Raw genomic sequence first — 13930 nt, forward strand, 5'->3', positions numbered from 1 at the left:
GAGCATCTTTCTCTTTGACACCATGTCTGATATCCCACGTGATCTGTCAAATACTAATGCATGAAAATCCTAACCTCAAAAAAATCACCCGATAGAAGTGTTTCAGATGAGTAGGGTTAGTGAAACACGCAAAGAGGTAGCCAGTGTTATGCTGTGATTCGTGGCACACTGAACATATATTAGATATGTCGAGGTCTATTCTGGATAAGTAGGAAATTAACCTGCTATAGTATCAGTATATTGGATTGATCTACGACATCGATTGATTTCACCATACCATCGATAGACACAAGTCGCGAAAAATTGAATTAAGTTCAATCGAAATTTTAAATAGTTAATACCAAACAGAATATTTAATTAGAGTGATTATATTTATAAAGATTTCGATATTGAAGAAACGCCCATATTCCAATAAATACTTTTTAGGGCAATTTAATTTTAACTTCTTAAGCCACAAAACTGCTTACGTTTTGTACAATACTGTATCTACAGAAGGTAAACATATAAGTACTTTTATATACCGTATTTGGCTACTAATTGCCGACAGGCCTTTTCTGTCAATCATTTTGATTGTAAATAACGTACTACGTGGTCTCTTGGCTATTAATATCTTGAAGCATTGCAGTGAACACCGAAAGGCCCTTAACATTTTGGTAATAATCTTTAAGGTCTCTAAGGGATTGGTTTAGTTATGGTTCTCAATATTTTATTCTAAACGCTAAACCATAATTCTCCTTCTTTATTGGCGTAGACAAGTTTATGAAATCTCGCCAGTCGTTCTTCCTTTTCGCTGTGTAGTGAGGCCTTCTTCAACTGGTGTTTCCAACGGAGTGGAGGTCTTCCTCTTCCTCTGCTTCCCCGAGTACTTCGTCGAATTCTCTGAGAGCTGGACTGCTTTCATTCCTTTGCACAGCATGACCTAACCAGAGTAGCCTAAGTTGATTCGCTGAACTATGTCAATTTCGTCATATATCTCGTAAAGCTCATCGTTCCATCGATTGCGGTATTCGCAGGCCAATACGCAAATAACCACAAACCATTCGCAGAATCTTTCTCTCGACAAGTCGTAAAATATCCGGGTCCGTTCCGTTTATGTAGATCCGACTGTCATGGGACATCACAACATCAGATATTGTTATCGTCCATACTTCTGCACCATATAAAAGGACGGGGATGGTGACTGACTTGTTTGTTTGGTCTTTGGATCAGCTTTACTTCTCAATGGCCTATCTAATCTGAAATTGCAGCTGTTGGCAAGAGTTATTCGGCGTTGGATTTCGAGGCTGACATTGTTGGTGATGTTTACCGTGGTTCCAAGATAGACGAATATATCTACGCCTTCAAAGTTATGACTGTTAACAGTGACGTGGAAGCCACGTCACAAGCGCGACGACTGTTTGTTTGATGACAGGAGATATTTCGTCTTGCCCATTTGCCTCGCTTATTTATTCAGTCTGGAGAAAGCAGAACTAACAGCATGGTTGTTGAGGATAATGAAATCAATGTCATAGGCGTACGCCAGCAGATGCACAGATAGTACCCTCTCTATTCAGATCGGCAGCGAATTACTATCTCCAGGAGTATATTGAAAAAGTCACAAGATATAAAGTTTCCTTGCCGGAAACCTCGTTTGGTAACGAACGACTCGTAGAGGACCTTCCCGATTCTGACGGAGCTAAACCGTACTACCACAGTGCTAATGGCATGATATAAAGTTTCCTTGCCGGAAACCTCGTTTGGTAACGAACGACTCGTAGAGGACCTCAAAAAATATACAAGTATACGTCATTATTTCCAGTTTCTTTTTTTCTAAAGCTAAAATAAGAGACTTCAAAACCATAAGAAATTCATAGTAGTTCTATAATTCGGGTTCTGCAGTTAATTCTATTTTTCTTCAAACATCCTTAGTAATATATTTTAACAACGCAAATATTAAACATCAACTTTTGAATAACAGTTTTCTTAGTATAAGTCATTGGACTTTGTGGCATAAAACTTCAGAGGTCAAATCAGGGATCTTACTCTATATAACTAATGATTTCTTAGTTTTTGTCTGAAAGTAAAGAAATTTAGCAGTTTGTACATAAAACTAATAAGAATTTTAGATTTAATTATTTGTATTTGCCACTTCAAATAAATTTGTTTTAAATTTTAAAGATATTTAGGTGTGAACCGCCCTAACGTATGTGAGCCAACATAAGTGCTCGTTTGTTAGCCCTGATTTTTAAATACTTTCAATTTATACAATCAATTTTATTATTTCGAGGTTGTGCTAATAAACCGGTTACAAAAATTTGGAAACACGAAAATTTTAGCTGGGTTTATTGGCCTCTACGAGCGGTCTTATATACTATACATACATACATTTTATTTGTAGCGCTTTGCACTTTGCGCTTCACGTGCGTACGCTCCTCAACCGGTTCTTCGCTCACTTCTTTACTGTGTGCTCTTACATATTGGTAAGCATTGTTTCCGATTTCTAATTGCAGTCGCTACTAGGTTATTCACTTAAATAGGTATATGTATGCCACTCACAGCCGAAAGAAATAAACAAACTTTTATTTTTATTTTTGCTACTTTTTGACTGTTCTCTACTTGCACTACGCGCTCTAAGTGCTTTTAAATAAATTATTTTGTTTTTGCTTTAAGGTGGATGCGTGATATCTTTCGTTTGGGTCTGAAGGGTCCGCTAAGAGAGGAGGATTTATATCAAAATCGTCAATCGTTAGATAGCGAAAGACTTACCGATAAGTTTAGTAAACTTTGGGAGGAAGAACGTCTGCATAAGAAACCCAGTATTTTGCGCGTGATTGGACGCGCCTATGGTTCAGTATTTTTGCCACTTGGCGTGCTTTATTCCATAACTGAATCGATTTGCAAGTGAGTCCTCTAACTTATAGAACTAACTTATAAATAACTAATAATTTTGTATTACTTTGCATTGTTTTAGAGCCATACAACCGTTGTTGCTTGGTGGTCTGGTCGCCTACTTCGTCGAAGGCCAGACGACAACAACCGAGTTAGATGCTTATAAACTTGCTGCCGGCATTGTGCTATGTTCTGTGATACCAGTTTTTTCGTTTCATCCTTTTATATTTTACATATTTCAAGTGGGCACTAAAATAAGAATCGGCCTATCAGGTCTAATATACCGCAAATGCTTACAAATCTCTAAAAATGCCAGTAACGATGGGTTGCGCGGACGCGCCATAAACATACTCTCGAATGATGTGGGGCGTTTCGATGTGGCGTTGGCCTTTCTGCATGACCTGTGGAAGGGACCCACTGAGTCGCTGATTATCGGTTATCTGATGTATCGTGAGATTGGTATCTCCGCAGTTATTGGCGTGGCATTCATGCTGAGTTTTATACCACTACAAGCTTATGTGGGCAAGAAGGCGGCCTATTACCGACGACGAACTGCCGAGCGTACGGATTTGCGTGTAAAGCTGATGAATGAAATCATACAGGGCATACAAGTGATCAAAATGTATGCGTGGGAGAATTCATTTACTAAACTTATAGCGGATATAAGATATAAAGAAGTGCGCGCCATAAAGGGTACTTCGTATATACACGCGGCGCTGAGTTGTACCTCTATGATATCACCGTTATCAGTTTTTCTTGCGTTAGTTTCCTACATTTACCTCGGCGACTCATTGACCGCTAAGCGCGTGTATACGGTATCTTCGTATTTTAACATGCTGAACGATTCGATGGTACACTTTTGGCCATTGGCGATCACGTTCGTATCGGAGGCAACGGTATCAGCGAAACGTGTGCGCGAATTCCTACAAGATGGAGATGCGGCGACAACGCCTGTTTTGAAAAAAGATAAGAAACATTTGGCGAAGAAGAATAATAATGAGAGCAGTGAAAAAGCGGAACTTAACGGCAATGTGAGTGATGGAGAGAATTTCTTGGATCTTGTAAATGGACGTGAAGTACATCCACACGCCGAACGTAAGGGCGTCGATATACGAAGTGTTAGCGCTACGTGGGATGCAGCTGCGCCGACGGATGGCAAGGGAAATGTAGCGCTTTCGAACCTGAATGTGAAAATTGGCGAGCGCGCCATGGTAGCTATTGTGGGTCCTGTTGGTTCGGGCAAGTCGACGCTACTGAATGCGCTGCTGGGCGAGGTGAAAATTAATGCCGGCCAAATTGTGATTAACGGCAAATTATCATATGCGGCACAAGAACCTTGGGTGTTCGAGGGCACTGTGCGCGATAATATTGTTTTCGTAGATTCATATAACGAACGACGCTATAAGAAAGTTATAAAAGCATGTGCACTGGAGCGTGATCTAGAGCTGATGCCAAATGGTGATTTAACCATCGTGGGCGAGCGCGGCGTTAGCTTGAGTGGCGGTCAAAAGGCGCGTGTCAATTTGGCACGTGCAATTTACCACAAGGCAGACATCTACCTGCTCGACGATCCACTTTCAGCTGTAGACACACACGTGGGAAAACATATATTCGAGCGTTGTATTACTGAGTTCCTCTATGATAAGATAGTGATTTTGGTGACACATCAACTGCAATATCTTTTCGAAGTGGAGCAGCTAATACTTATGAACTCGGGACGCATTGAGGCACAAGGCAGATATCAGGATCTACAGAAAAATGAAAAGTGCCAATTCCTACTAATGCAAGCTACTTATGAAACATCCAATGCAACGGCAGACTCAACGGATGCGCTTAGCGTTGATAGCCGCATGTCGCGCAGTGAGTCGGAGAAGAGCATGGAACATCATCAGTTGTTGCGAGCAGATGAAACGCCAGTCGAGGATATAAATCAAGAGCAACAGGCCGTCGGCTCCGTGAAATTGAGTGTCTACATGTCGTTCTTTAAGGCCTTAGAAAGCCCCATACTACTTTTCATAATTGTGGCATTATTTATATGCGCTCGATTTATGTTAACAGGCGTCGACTACTTTTTGTCCAGGTGGTAAGTAAAGTTACATAGTGTTCGAAAGGCTTTTTAGCACAAAATTGCTAAATTCACTCAAATTTGTGCATTATTTTTAGGGTTATTTGGGAGGAGAAAGTTTCTACAGTCAGCGCTACGCCGATGAGAAGCCTGAATGACAATAATATAACCTTGTTGGCGAATGAAACCGCGGCCAATCGTTCGTACGTACATAATGATGCGGAAAATGAGGAAGCAGTGCGTCAAGAGTTGGTCACTTTCTATGCCATTATACTTGGCTCCACCATGGTCGTTTACATACTGCGTACATTCGGTTTCTTTCGCATGTGTCTTCGTATATCGCTCAAACTGCACGATCGACTTTTCCGTGGCATTACACGCACCAGCATGTATTTCTTCAATGTCAACTCGTCTGGCAGGATTCTAAATCGTTTTGCTAAGGATATACGCACCGTGGATACTGACGTGCCACATACATTGTTGGACTGTATAGCGGTAAGTCAGCACAAGAGCTTCATTAAAACTCTATTGCTTAGTCAATAAAACTAATCTTTTTCTACAACTTACAGTTTGCTATTGACATCTCGGGCGTTCTTATAATAGTAGCCATTGCCAATTATTGGCTATTAGTGCCGGCCGCATTTATTGTCGCCTTTCTTTTTCTTTTCCGTTACATCTATGTGAACACCAGTCGTAGTGTTAAGCGCATAGAGTCGATTAGTAAGCGCATTCTGATTTTATTTTAGATTTCAATACTTATAATATTTCCATTTTACAGCACGCAGTCCGATATATTCGCTGACCAACCAGACATTTCAAGGACTCAGCACCATACGTGCTTTGCAAGCCGAATCCGCACTGGATTCGGAATTTCACGATTACATGAATGGCAACACATGCGCCTGGTTTTTGTTCATCTCCTGCACTCGTGCCTTCGCGCTGTGGTCGGACTTCCTATGCGTGCTCTACATTGCAGCTGTGACTTTCAGTTTCCTAGTTTTACACAACCAGTTCAATAGCGGTGATGTCGGTTTGGCGATATTGCATTCAATGACCATGATTGGTATGTGTCAATGGGGTATGCGACAGACGGCGGAGTTGGAAAATGATATGACGAGCGTGGAGCGTATACTCGAGTATACGCAACAGCCACCGGAACCGCCGCTAGACACAGAGCCAAGTAAAAAACCGAAAGGTGAATGGCCTAGTGAAGGGCGCATTGAGTTTGTGGATCTGAAATTGCGTTATTCGCCGAAGGACTCGTATGTGCTGAAAGGCTTGAACTTTGTTATAGCACCGCAAGAAAAGATCGGTATTGTCGGACGTACTGGTGCGGGAAAATCTTCCATTATACAGTCACTGTTTCGTTTGGCCTGCAATGAGGGTGCGATACTCGTGGACGGCGTAGATATCGAAAGTCTCGGCCTACATGATTTGCGTAGTAAAATATCGATAATACCACAAGACCCGGTATTATTTTCGGGTACATTGCGTTATAATTTGGACCCCATGGAGGAGCGCAGTGATGCAGAAGTGTGGAAGGCATTGGAAGATGTTGAGCTACGTGCACATGTGTCGACACTGATAGGCGGCATTGCGTGTCGCATGTATGATGGTGGTGCGAACTTTAGTGTGGGTCAACGGCAATTGGTCTGTTTGGCACGCGCCATTCTCAGGAACAACAAGATACTTATTTTGGACGAAGCTACGGCCAATGTCGATCCAGAGTAAGTTGAAAATTTTGCAGTTTTCTATTATTTTATATAAGATTTGTAATCAAATTTAATATGAAAAACTTTTGTTACAGAACCGATAAACTGATACAGAAAACTATTCGCACCAAATTTGCCAAATGCACAGTACTAACGATAGCCCATCGCTTGCACACCGTAATGGACAGTGATCGTGTCTTGGTTATGGATGCTGGTCAAATGGTCGAACTTGGGCATCCATATGAGCTGTTGCAACGACCACATGGTTTTCTGCGACAATTAGCCGAGCACAGTGGCGTCGCGATGACGAATTTGTTAATGAATACGGCCGAGCAGAGTTACGAGCAGAAGAAAAACGATTTATAAGCAGTCACATACATACGTAAACTGTGCAATTAAGACACCACTGATACATTTAATGTGATAAATTAAACTTTTGTAACTAGCCATTGATTGTTTACAATCGCGAAAAGTAAATTTTGTACTTACACGTTTGTTTAAAAAATCTCATAAAAGAACCGCGAATCTTTTGCTTTGTTACTTAAAATATGTAAACGTACATAATTATTGTATATACAAAGTTACAAGCATGCCTATACCCTATACGCGTATTTTGTATGTATAAATAAAAAGGATTTTCGGAAAGTGTTTTGTAAAAAAAAAATATTTTGTACCGCTTTATAAATACTACTATTTTCATATACAAGTAAGAAACCTCTTCCTACTGTTAGTTAAAGTGTAGTATTCTATACTGATAGAGTAGTAAAGGAAAAGGGCACAAACTCACACATATGTAAGTCTTGAAAATAAAAATTAAAGCAAATAAATATGTGTAAACTAGTAATTTGTTGTTTAAATTTGGTGCATAAACGTGAGGATGACATATTACTAAAAAGAATGCAGAGGTAAATTATAAATAATAAATGCTGCGCTTATTTTTCCCTTAGTTAGAAATGGAAATATATATTTTTAGAATTTTATATACTAATTATGTTTTAAGAAATTTTTATGATTTATATATTGATAGAACGTACTTTTAAAGACCCTAAAAAATTATCTATATACGCTCTCTGTTCGGTATATGTATCGTAAATCTTTCGCAGAGAACGTTCTCTGTTTTACGTCACTAGCTATTCTCCAATAGGTGGGGCGCTAGCATTTTTCATGTCAAAACTTTTTATACCCTGAACAGGGTATATTAAGTTTGCCACGACACTTTTAAGGGGTTACATGAGCTTCCTCTGGTAAAAAACAGCCTTTTCTCAACAATTTTTTTGTCATATTAAAAATGATATATGTATGTACATATTTTATTAGAATTTTTTATTGCTGTTGGAAAAAATTATTTTAAACTAGGCCATTAAAACATTAAGAAAAAAATGAAAATTTCGCGGCATTTTTTTTCAAATCGTTGCAATCGAAAAGAAATCTTTCGTCTGAGTTTTTAGGAATTATATCTCAAAGGCCTATGTAAATTTTATGAGGAACGGTTAAGTAGTTCTCGATAAAATTTGTCAACCGACTTCAAAAAAACAGTTGCGAGAAAAACGCGTTTAAGGACGACGCACTTAGCCGCTTATCTCAGGACTGTAACTCCGAAAAAAATAAGGCAATAAAAATCATCCCAAAGAAACCTCGGAGATGTATTAAAGATTTCAAAACTTCCTTGCAGCCGAAGTTTGTTCTTTTTATTAATGTGTATTATAATCTGTAGAAAACGTAACAAAATGTACTTTTATTATTAAATATGGAAAGGTCACCACGAAAAAGTAAAATATTTTTGTTTTTTACCAACTACGCATATATTAATTACTCCAGTTACAATAATTTTTCTATAAATATTTCTAATTAGTATTTTCGACGACAGAAAAATTTTTGATAAAACCCCTTCATTAAAATAATTTTTTAACCATTTTATATAATTATTATTACATATGTATGTTTGTACTAACCTTTTTATTTTTTAGTTGACACTCTTTCGCTGGTGTCGCTTTTGCTTAATTACATTTGTCGCATTCACATTCAAATTCTACTTTCACATACAAAAGCTTTTCATTTAGCATTTTCATAAAAGTTACACTGAACAAATGAACATGCTGCTTCTTTCTTTTCACTATGATACACTTAACACGGCAATATTTTTGAAAAAAAAAAAACACTTTTTTAATTTTAATGCTAAATTTATTTCATTTTGTTTATTTATGCTCACAAGTCGACAAATAGAGTTGCCACTACTCTACTTCTTACATTTTTACAAGGTATAAATTGACCAAATGACAAATGTAGATGGCGCTGACAGCAATCTAATTTTTAAAAATAACTAAATACTCATAATCCCTTTATTTCTCTTAACTATTATTATATATTTATATATTATATTTCCGTCGTTATATTTATTATATAGGATATTTTCTAACATTAAGTTCAATGTAAACCAAGTGCTGACGAATACCATTACATACATATACAGACTCTTGAGGCTTCTCTATAAATTATTTATTAGAAAACAACGCAGATACAAATATGATTTCAGCTAATAACAATAAGCACTGTAAAATTTATGTTAAAGTACGTAATATTTTAATTACTTTGCGATATTGACAATTTTCATTAAATTTTCTTGCAAGAGTTGGCAACTAGTATATGACATTCGAATGGCGGCGGAAACTGTAGAAAAGAAACTATCAATTAAAATTGCGTTTACTTTATAGAAAACTGGAAATTACTCAATTAGAGAAATGTATGTGCTATAATCAGGACTTGACATAAAATATTTTATCGAAGTTTTGCTGAATGTACAGCCAAATATAAATAGTAGATGGCGCTGTCAACAATATGTAGGTGCGTTTTTTATTTTTTATTTATAAAGATTTATTAGTAAAATCGAGATTATATTATTTCTTAAAATTAATTAAAATTTTTTGAATGTTGCCTTAATATTATGTACCTCAAATGCTAACTCGAATCTATAACCGACGTATACCCGTATTAAAAACACTTTCACACATACTCACACAAACACACACTCGCGTAAGAGCTGTGCTGGAGGAGCACCGAAGCCCTAACTTATTGCGTTGAGCTTTTGCTCATACAATATTGTAGAAAACACTGATTGCAATCATATTTTCGATTATAAACATTTAACACAACACTTTTCAACTGAAACGCTCTTTATTTTGGCAATTAAAACAGATTAATTCAGATTTTTCTTTAACTTTTTCACACACGAATCGGAAACTGTAAACGCTGACATTCGAAATGGCGGCGGAAACTGTGTGAAGCAATTTGCCAAAGAGTGACAAGAAGAGTTGCCATAGTTTAGAAGAATTGTTAATAATTGCATTCAGATTTATCCAATTGTAATTAAATTTATTTAAAGCTTTTTAGGTTTTTCGTGCATTATTCTTTTAAACAAACGAATCATTTACAAATTCTATACTTTTCCTATAAGCAATATAAGTTGCTATAAAAGTGCTAACACCAAATTATAAAATATAGATGGCGCTGATATCAGCTTGTGACCAAAGGCAAAAAATTATAAATATTATTTTAAAAAATATTTTAGCAAGATAATATTTGTATATTTTAAACTAAAATAAAATTTTCACATTATCTTTATAATGATACATTTGAAATAAACGTTGTTTTTTAACTGATTCTACTATTTTTCAATGATTTATTGAATCCGTCAAGTGATTGTAACTCTGGCAACTCTTTGCATAGCTCCATATTCCCAGTTTCCGTCGCCATTTCAATTTGTCGTGTAGAAGTTTCCGACGCGCTTGTGAAAATTTAGTGAAAGTTGTGATTTTTTGATAAAATTCAATATAAAGAGAGCGTTTCATGGCAAATATTGTTGCAGTGTGGGTGTTTTTAGTGAAGCCATTGTTTTAATTATAGCCATTGTTTTAATTAAACAATCGTCCAAAAGGGTTAGATAAAGTGTGCCTGTGGTTGCTTTGCGTTGGCAGTATAAGTTTGTGCAAGTGATATAGTGTTTAAAAGTGTTTGGAATAATTTATATCTCCTAGAATAGCTGCCTCTTGGGATGCTTATTAACGGCTACAGAAAAGTGGTGAGTCTTTTTGAAAAACTCATAACATTTTTGCTTGTAAAAGTTTCATAAGCAAGACTTGGCAGCGAAACATGTTGTCGGCAGCGCTGTTTTCTTTGTTGTTGGCTTCAAAACTGCTTTGTTTTGTGTGTATAAAGTGTCGAGTAACAGTTTGAAGTGTATGGGACATTTAAGTTTTAAAACGCACATTTTGAGCACTTTCATATATACATACATATATTTTTGAAATGATGTTTGGATTGCGTGACGATATGCATTGCATTTAATTGCTAGAGAATTAACAATTACAACTCCTTTTTTCAAAATTTCAAAGTTTATTTACTAAAATTATGTACAATAGTATAGGGTGATCTATTTCGGGATTCCCTACTTTTTTAAAGAATAAACATAGAAACTTCAGTTTAAATGGATAATATTTATTATCATTCGAAAGAACCTTCTTTGGCATTTATTTTTTTTAAATTATCTCTTTCAAAAGTTGCCTGCGACTACGTCTCAGATGGTCCATTCTTTGAGTCCAATTGGCGAATGAGACGCCTCATGTTTTGCTCTAAGGCCTGAAACGAAGAAATTGTCTGCATAGACTTTAAGCTTTACATATCCCCACAAGAAAATGTCTAACGATGTCATATCACATGATCTTGGTGATCAATCGACCGGCCCAAAAGTGAAACTATCTGCTCACCGAAGGGTTCTCTCAATAAATCGATTGACTGATGCGATGTGTGGGAAGTGGCGCCGTCTTGTTGAAACCAAATGTCGCCGAGATCACGAGCTTCAATTTCAGGCATCGAATATTTGGTTATCATGGCGCGATATGTTCGCCATTGACGGTTACGTTCTCATCGGCATCGTTTTTGAAGAAATATTTACCAATGATTCCATCGGCCCAAACACCATACCAAAATCTTGTTTTTTCTGAATGAAATGGCAGCTGTTGAATATATTCAGGTTATTCCTCGTCCCAAATGCTGCAATTTGCTTCTTTACATTGCCCCTGAGTCGGAATGGGCCTCATCGCTGAACAAAATTGGACTCGAAAGCGTCGTATCTTCTTCGCATTTATTTAATCAAATCAACTTGAAATAATATTTAGTATTTAGGCTCTTCACTCTCGAAAATTTTAACCGAAATATTCCTTATTAACCAACTGCAATTACCTTGAAATAGCACAGCTTCAAAATGAATGTCATTGACTTTAGAACAAGCCGGCTAATATTTTACAGAAGAGAATTAAGATCATATGACACGCTCGCGGCTGCAGTGTAAAAAATACAAACAAACATATTCCCAAAAAATTAATAAACGCCTGTATATTTGGGCAAACTTATTAAACTGGTTATAGCACAGAACATCCAGATACTCAACTAATTTTTACATATAAATATGTATGTATTTATTTGAAACGAAAATATACAATGAGAAAAGATAAAAAGTACTCATTTTCAACTTTAAGCATATAACAAGTAACGGTAAATAATTTGAAACGGAACTCAAATTGATACGTATAATACGTTTATAAATAATTAGACTTGCTTCTACATTTTTCTTATTTTTTCGCAAAAATTTTGGACCCATTTTAGTTTTGTCATTCATTTTGAAGATCGTAAAAACTGCAATCAACTTCTGGGGGAGTTTTTGAGGAGTTTATCTCCTATAAGGTTCAAAGCTTCGATATTAATTCCCAATCATTGATAGCTTTTGGAAAGACTTCTTTCTGTGTTTTTTAGAAACGGTTCTAACCACTAACAAACATCTAAGTGACTACTCCAACCACTTGGTCTAAACAAATTCATATGCACTTCAATCTACAAAATTAGTCACAGCCGCAAACTTAGTCAACCTTACATATTACTTATTATTTAATGACAAATAATTTCTTTTTTAATGATGCCGGTTAAAGCGTCTGCGCGATTTGTGATTGAACGAGTTTGTGTTTATCTGTTTTTAATGACGTTCATGTTTAAACTTAATTTGTATCATATATTGTGTAGCTGACGTGTTGATATTGTTCAAATGAAAGTGACAAAATTAATTTTTCAAACGAAACTAAATACATACATATATCTGTACATATGTTTTTTAACACTCTATGCAAATTTTATGGTCTGCAATGTTATTTGTTTTGCCGGCAAATATGTCTAGGCGCATATACATACATATATAATATATATATAAGTTTGTGTACATATATGTGCATATTTATTTTGGTGTGAGCATTAAAGCGAGCATTCAACTTTTTGTTGAAAATGAGCTTTTGAATTCCGATTGCTCTAAGTAGAATTTTGCATGGTTAAGAATGAAAGTTAGTGGTTCTCGCTTTTATGTTGATTAAAGATTAGCATATTTCCCAACACATTCACAATTTAGGTATACGTTAACAAATATATGATCATAGAAGTTATAACAGTAGGCAGAGGCAGTAGTAGAAAAATTTTAATTTCTATGCAAATTGGCTATGTTATATAATTTTGAGTCACTTTGGCAAACTTTTGTATAAAATTCAATAAAAATGCGATTTTATTATTAGTATTTTTGTATACATATTTGTTTATCTTAATTTTTGACCGTTTTTAAGCTGAATGAAAGTATTATAGCCTCCTCATTAGATTAAAATGTCTGTCCGTTGCGTGATTTTTACAAATTTGGAAACAAAAAGAAATCGCCTGATGCCAGATCTGAAGAATAAAGTGAATAAGCTATATCTCATTAAACCAATATGGTCATGGTGACGGTCGAGGTCTGAACCGGTGGGTTGTCATAGTGGTATAACAGTTTTTCTTCGCCAAATGGAGCCGGTATTCTAGAATTGACCATCGAATCTTCCTATGAATTCAGTACTACAGAACCCTGATTTCCTTTCTTTGGATAGTAGATGTAGATCACGCTTTAAGAATTCCAGAACACGATAGCAATTAGCTTTCCGGTGAAAAGCACAGTTTTCAAATTCTTCAAGCAGGTTCTATAGGGTATTCTATTATTTTTCGACATTTAAGACGCGGTAGTCTTTTGGATTGCGTGTAAACTGGCTTTAACACTATTGTGGATTGAGTTGTATGCTGGTTGTTTTGGTAGGAGATCGGATCATTATCAATTTGCAAAAACCGAGTCATAATTCCGCCCTCTTTTTATACTCTCGCAACAAAGTTGCTAAGGAGAGTATTATAGTTTTGTTCACATAACGGTTGTTTGTAAGTCCTAAAACTAAAA

General features: G+C 36.3%; 1 protein-coding gene across 1 annotated transcript in view; it reads left to right on the forward strand.

Annotated features, from left to right (window-relative positions):
- Nucleotides 1-7472, forward strand: part of LOC108966952 (probable multidrug resistance-associated protein lethal(2)03659) — an 11590-nt gene extending 4118 nt beyond the window's left edge. Inside the window, exons 2-7 of the mRNA XM_018930119.1 lie at nucleotides 2650-2880; nucleotides 2951-4951; nucleotides 5032-5428; nucleotides 5503-5653; nucleotides 5712-6660; nucleotides 6741-7472. Of these exons, the coding sequence (XP_018785664.1) occupies nucleotides 2650-2880; nucleotides 2951-4951; nucleotides 5032-5428; nucleotides 5503-5653; nucleotides 5712-6660; nucleotides 6741-7011 (4000 nt within the window). The 3' untranslated portion in view covers nucleotides 7012-7472. The remainder of the gene's footprint in view (nucleotides 1-2649; nucleotides 2881-2950; nucleotides 4952-5031; nucleotides 5429-5502; nucleotides 5654-5711; nucleotides 6661-6740) is intronic.
- Nucleotides 7473-13930: the final 6458 nt, after the last annotated feature.

The sequence above is a fragment of the Bactrocera latifrons genome, unplaced genomic scaffold, assembly GCF_001853355.1.
Source record: "Bactrocera latifrons isolate USDA-ARS-PBARC rearing strain unplaced genomic scaffold, ASM185335v1 scaffold_171, whole genome shotgun sequence".
Lineage (NCBI taxonomy): Eukaryota > Metazoa > Arthropoda > Insecta > Diptera > Tephritidae > Bactrocera > Bactrocera latifrons.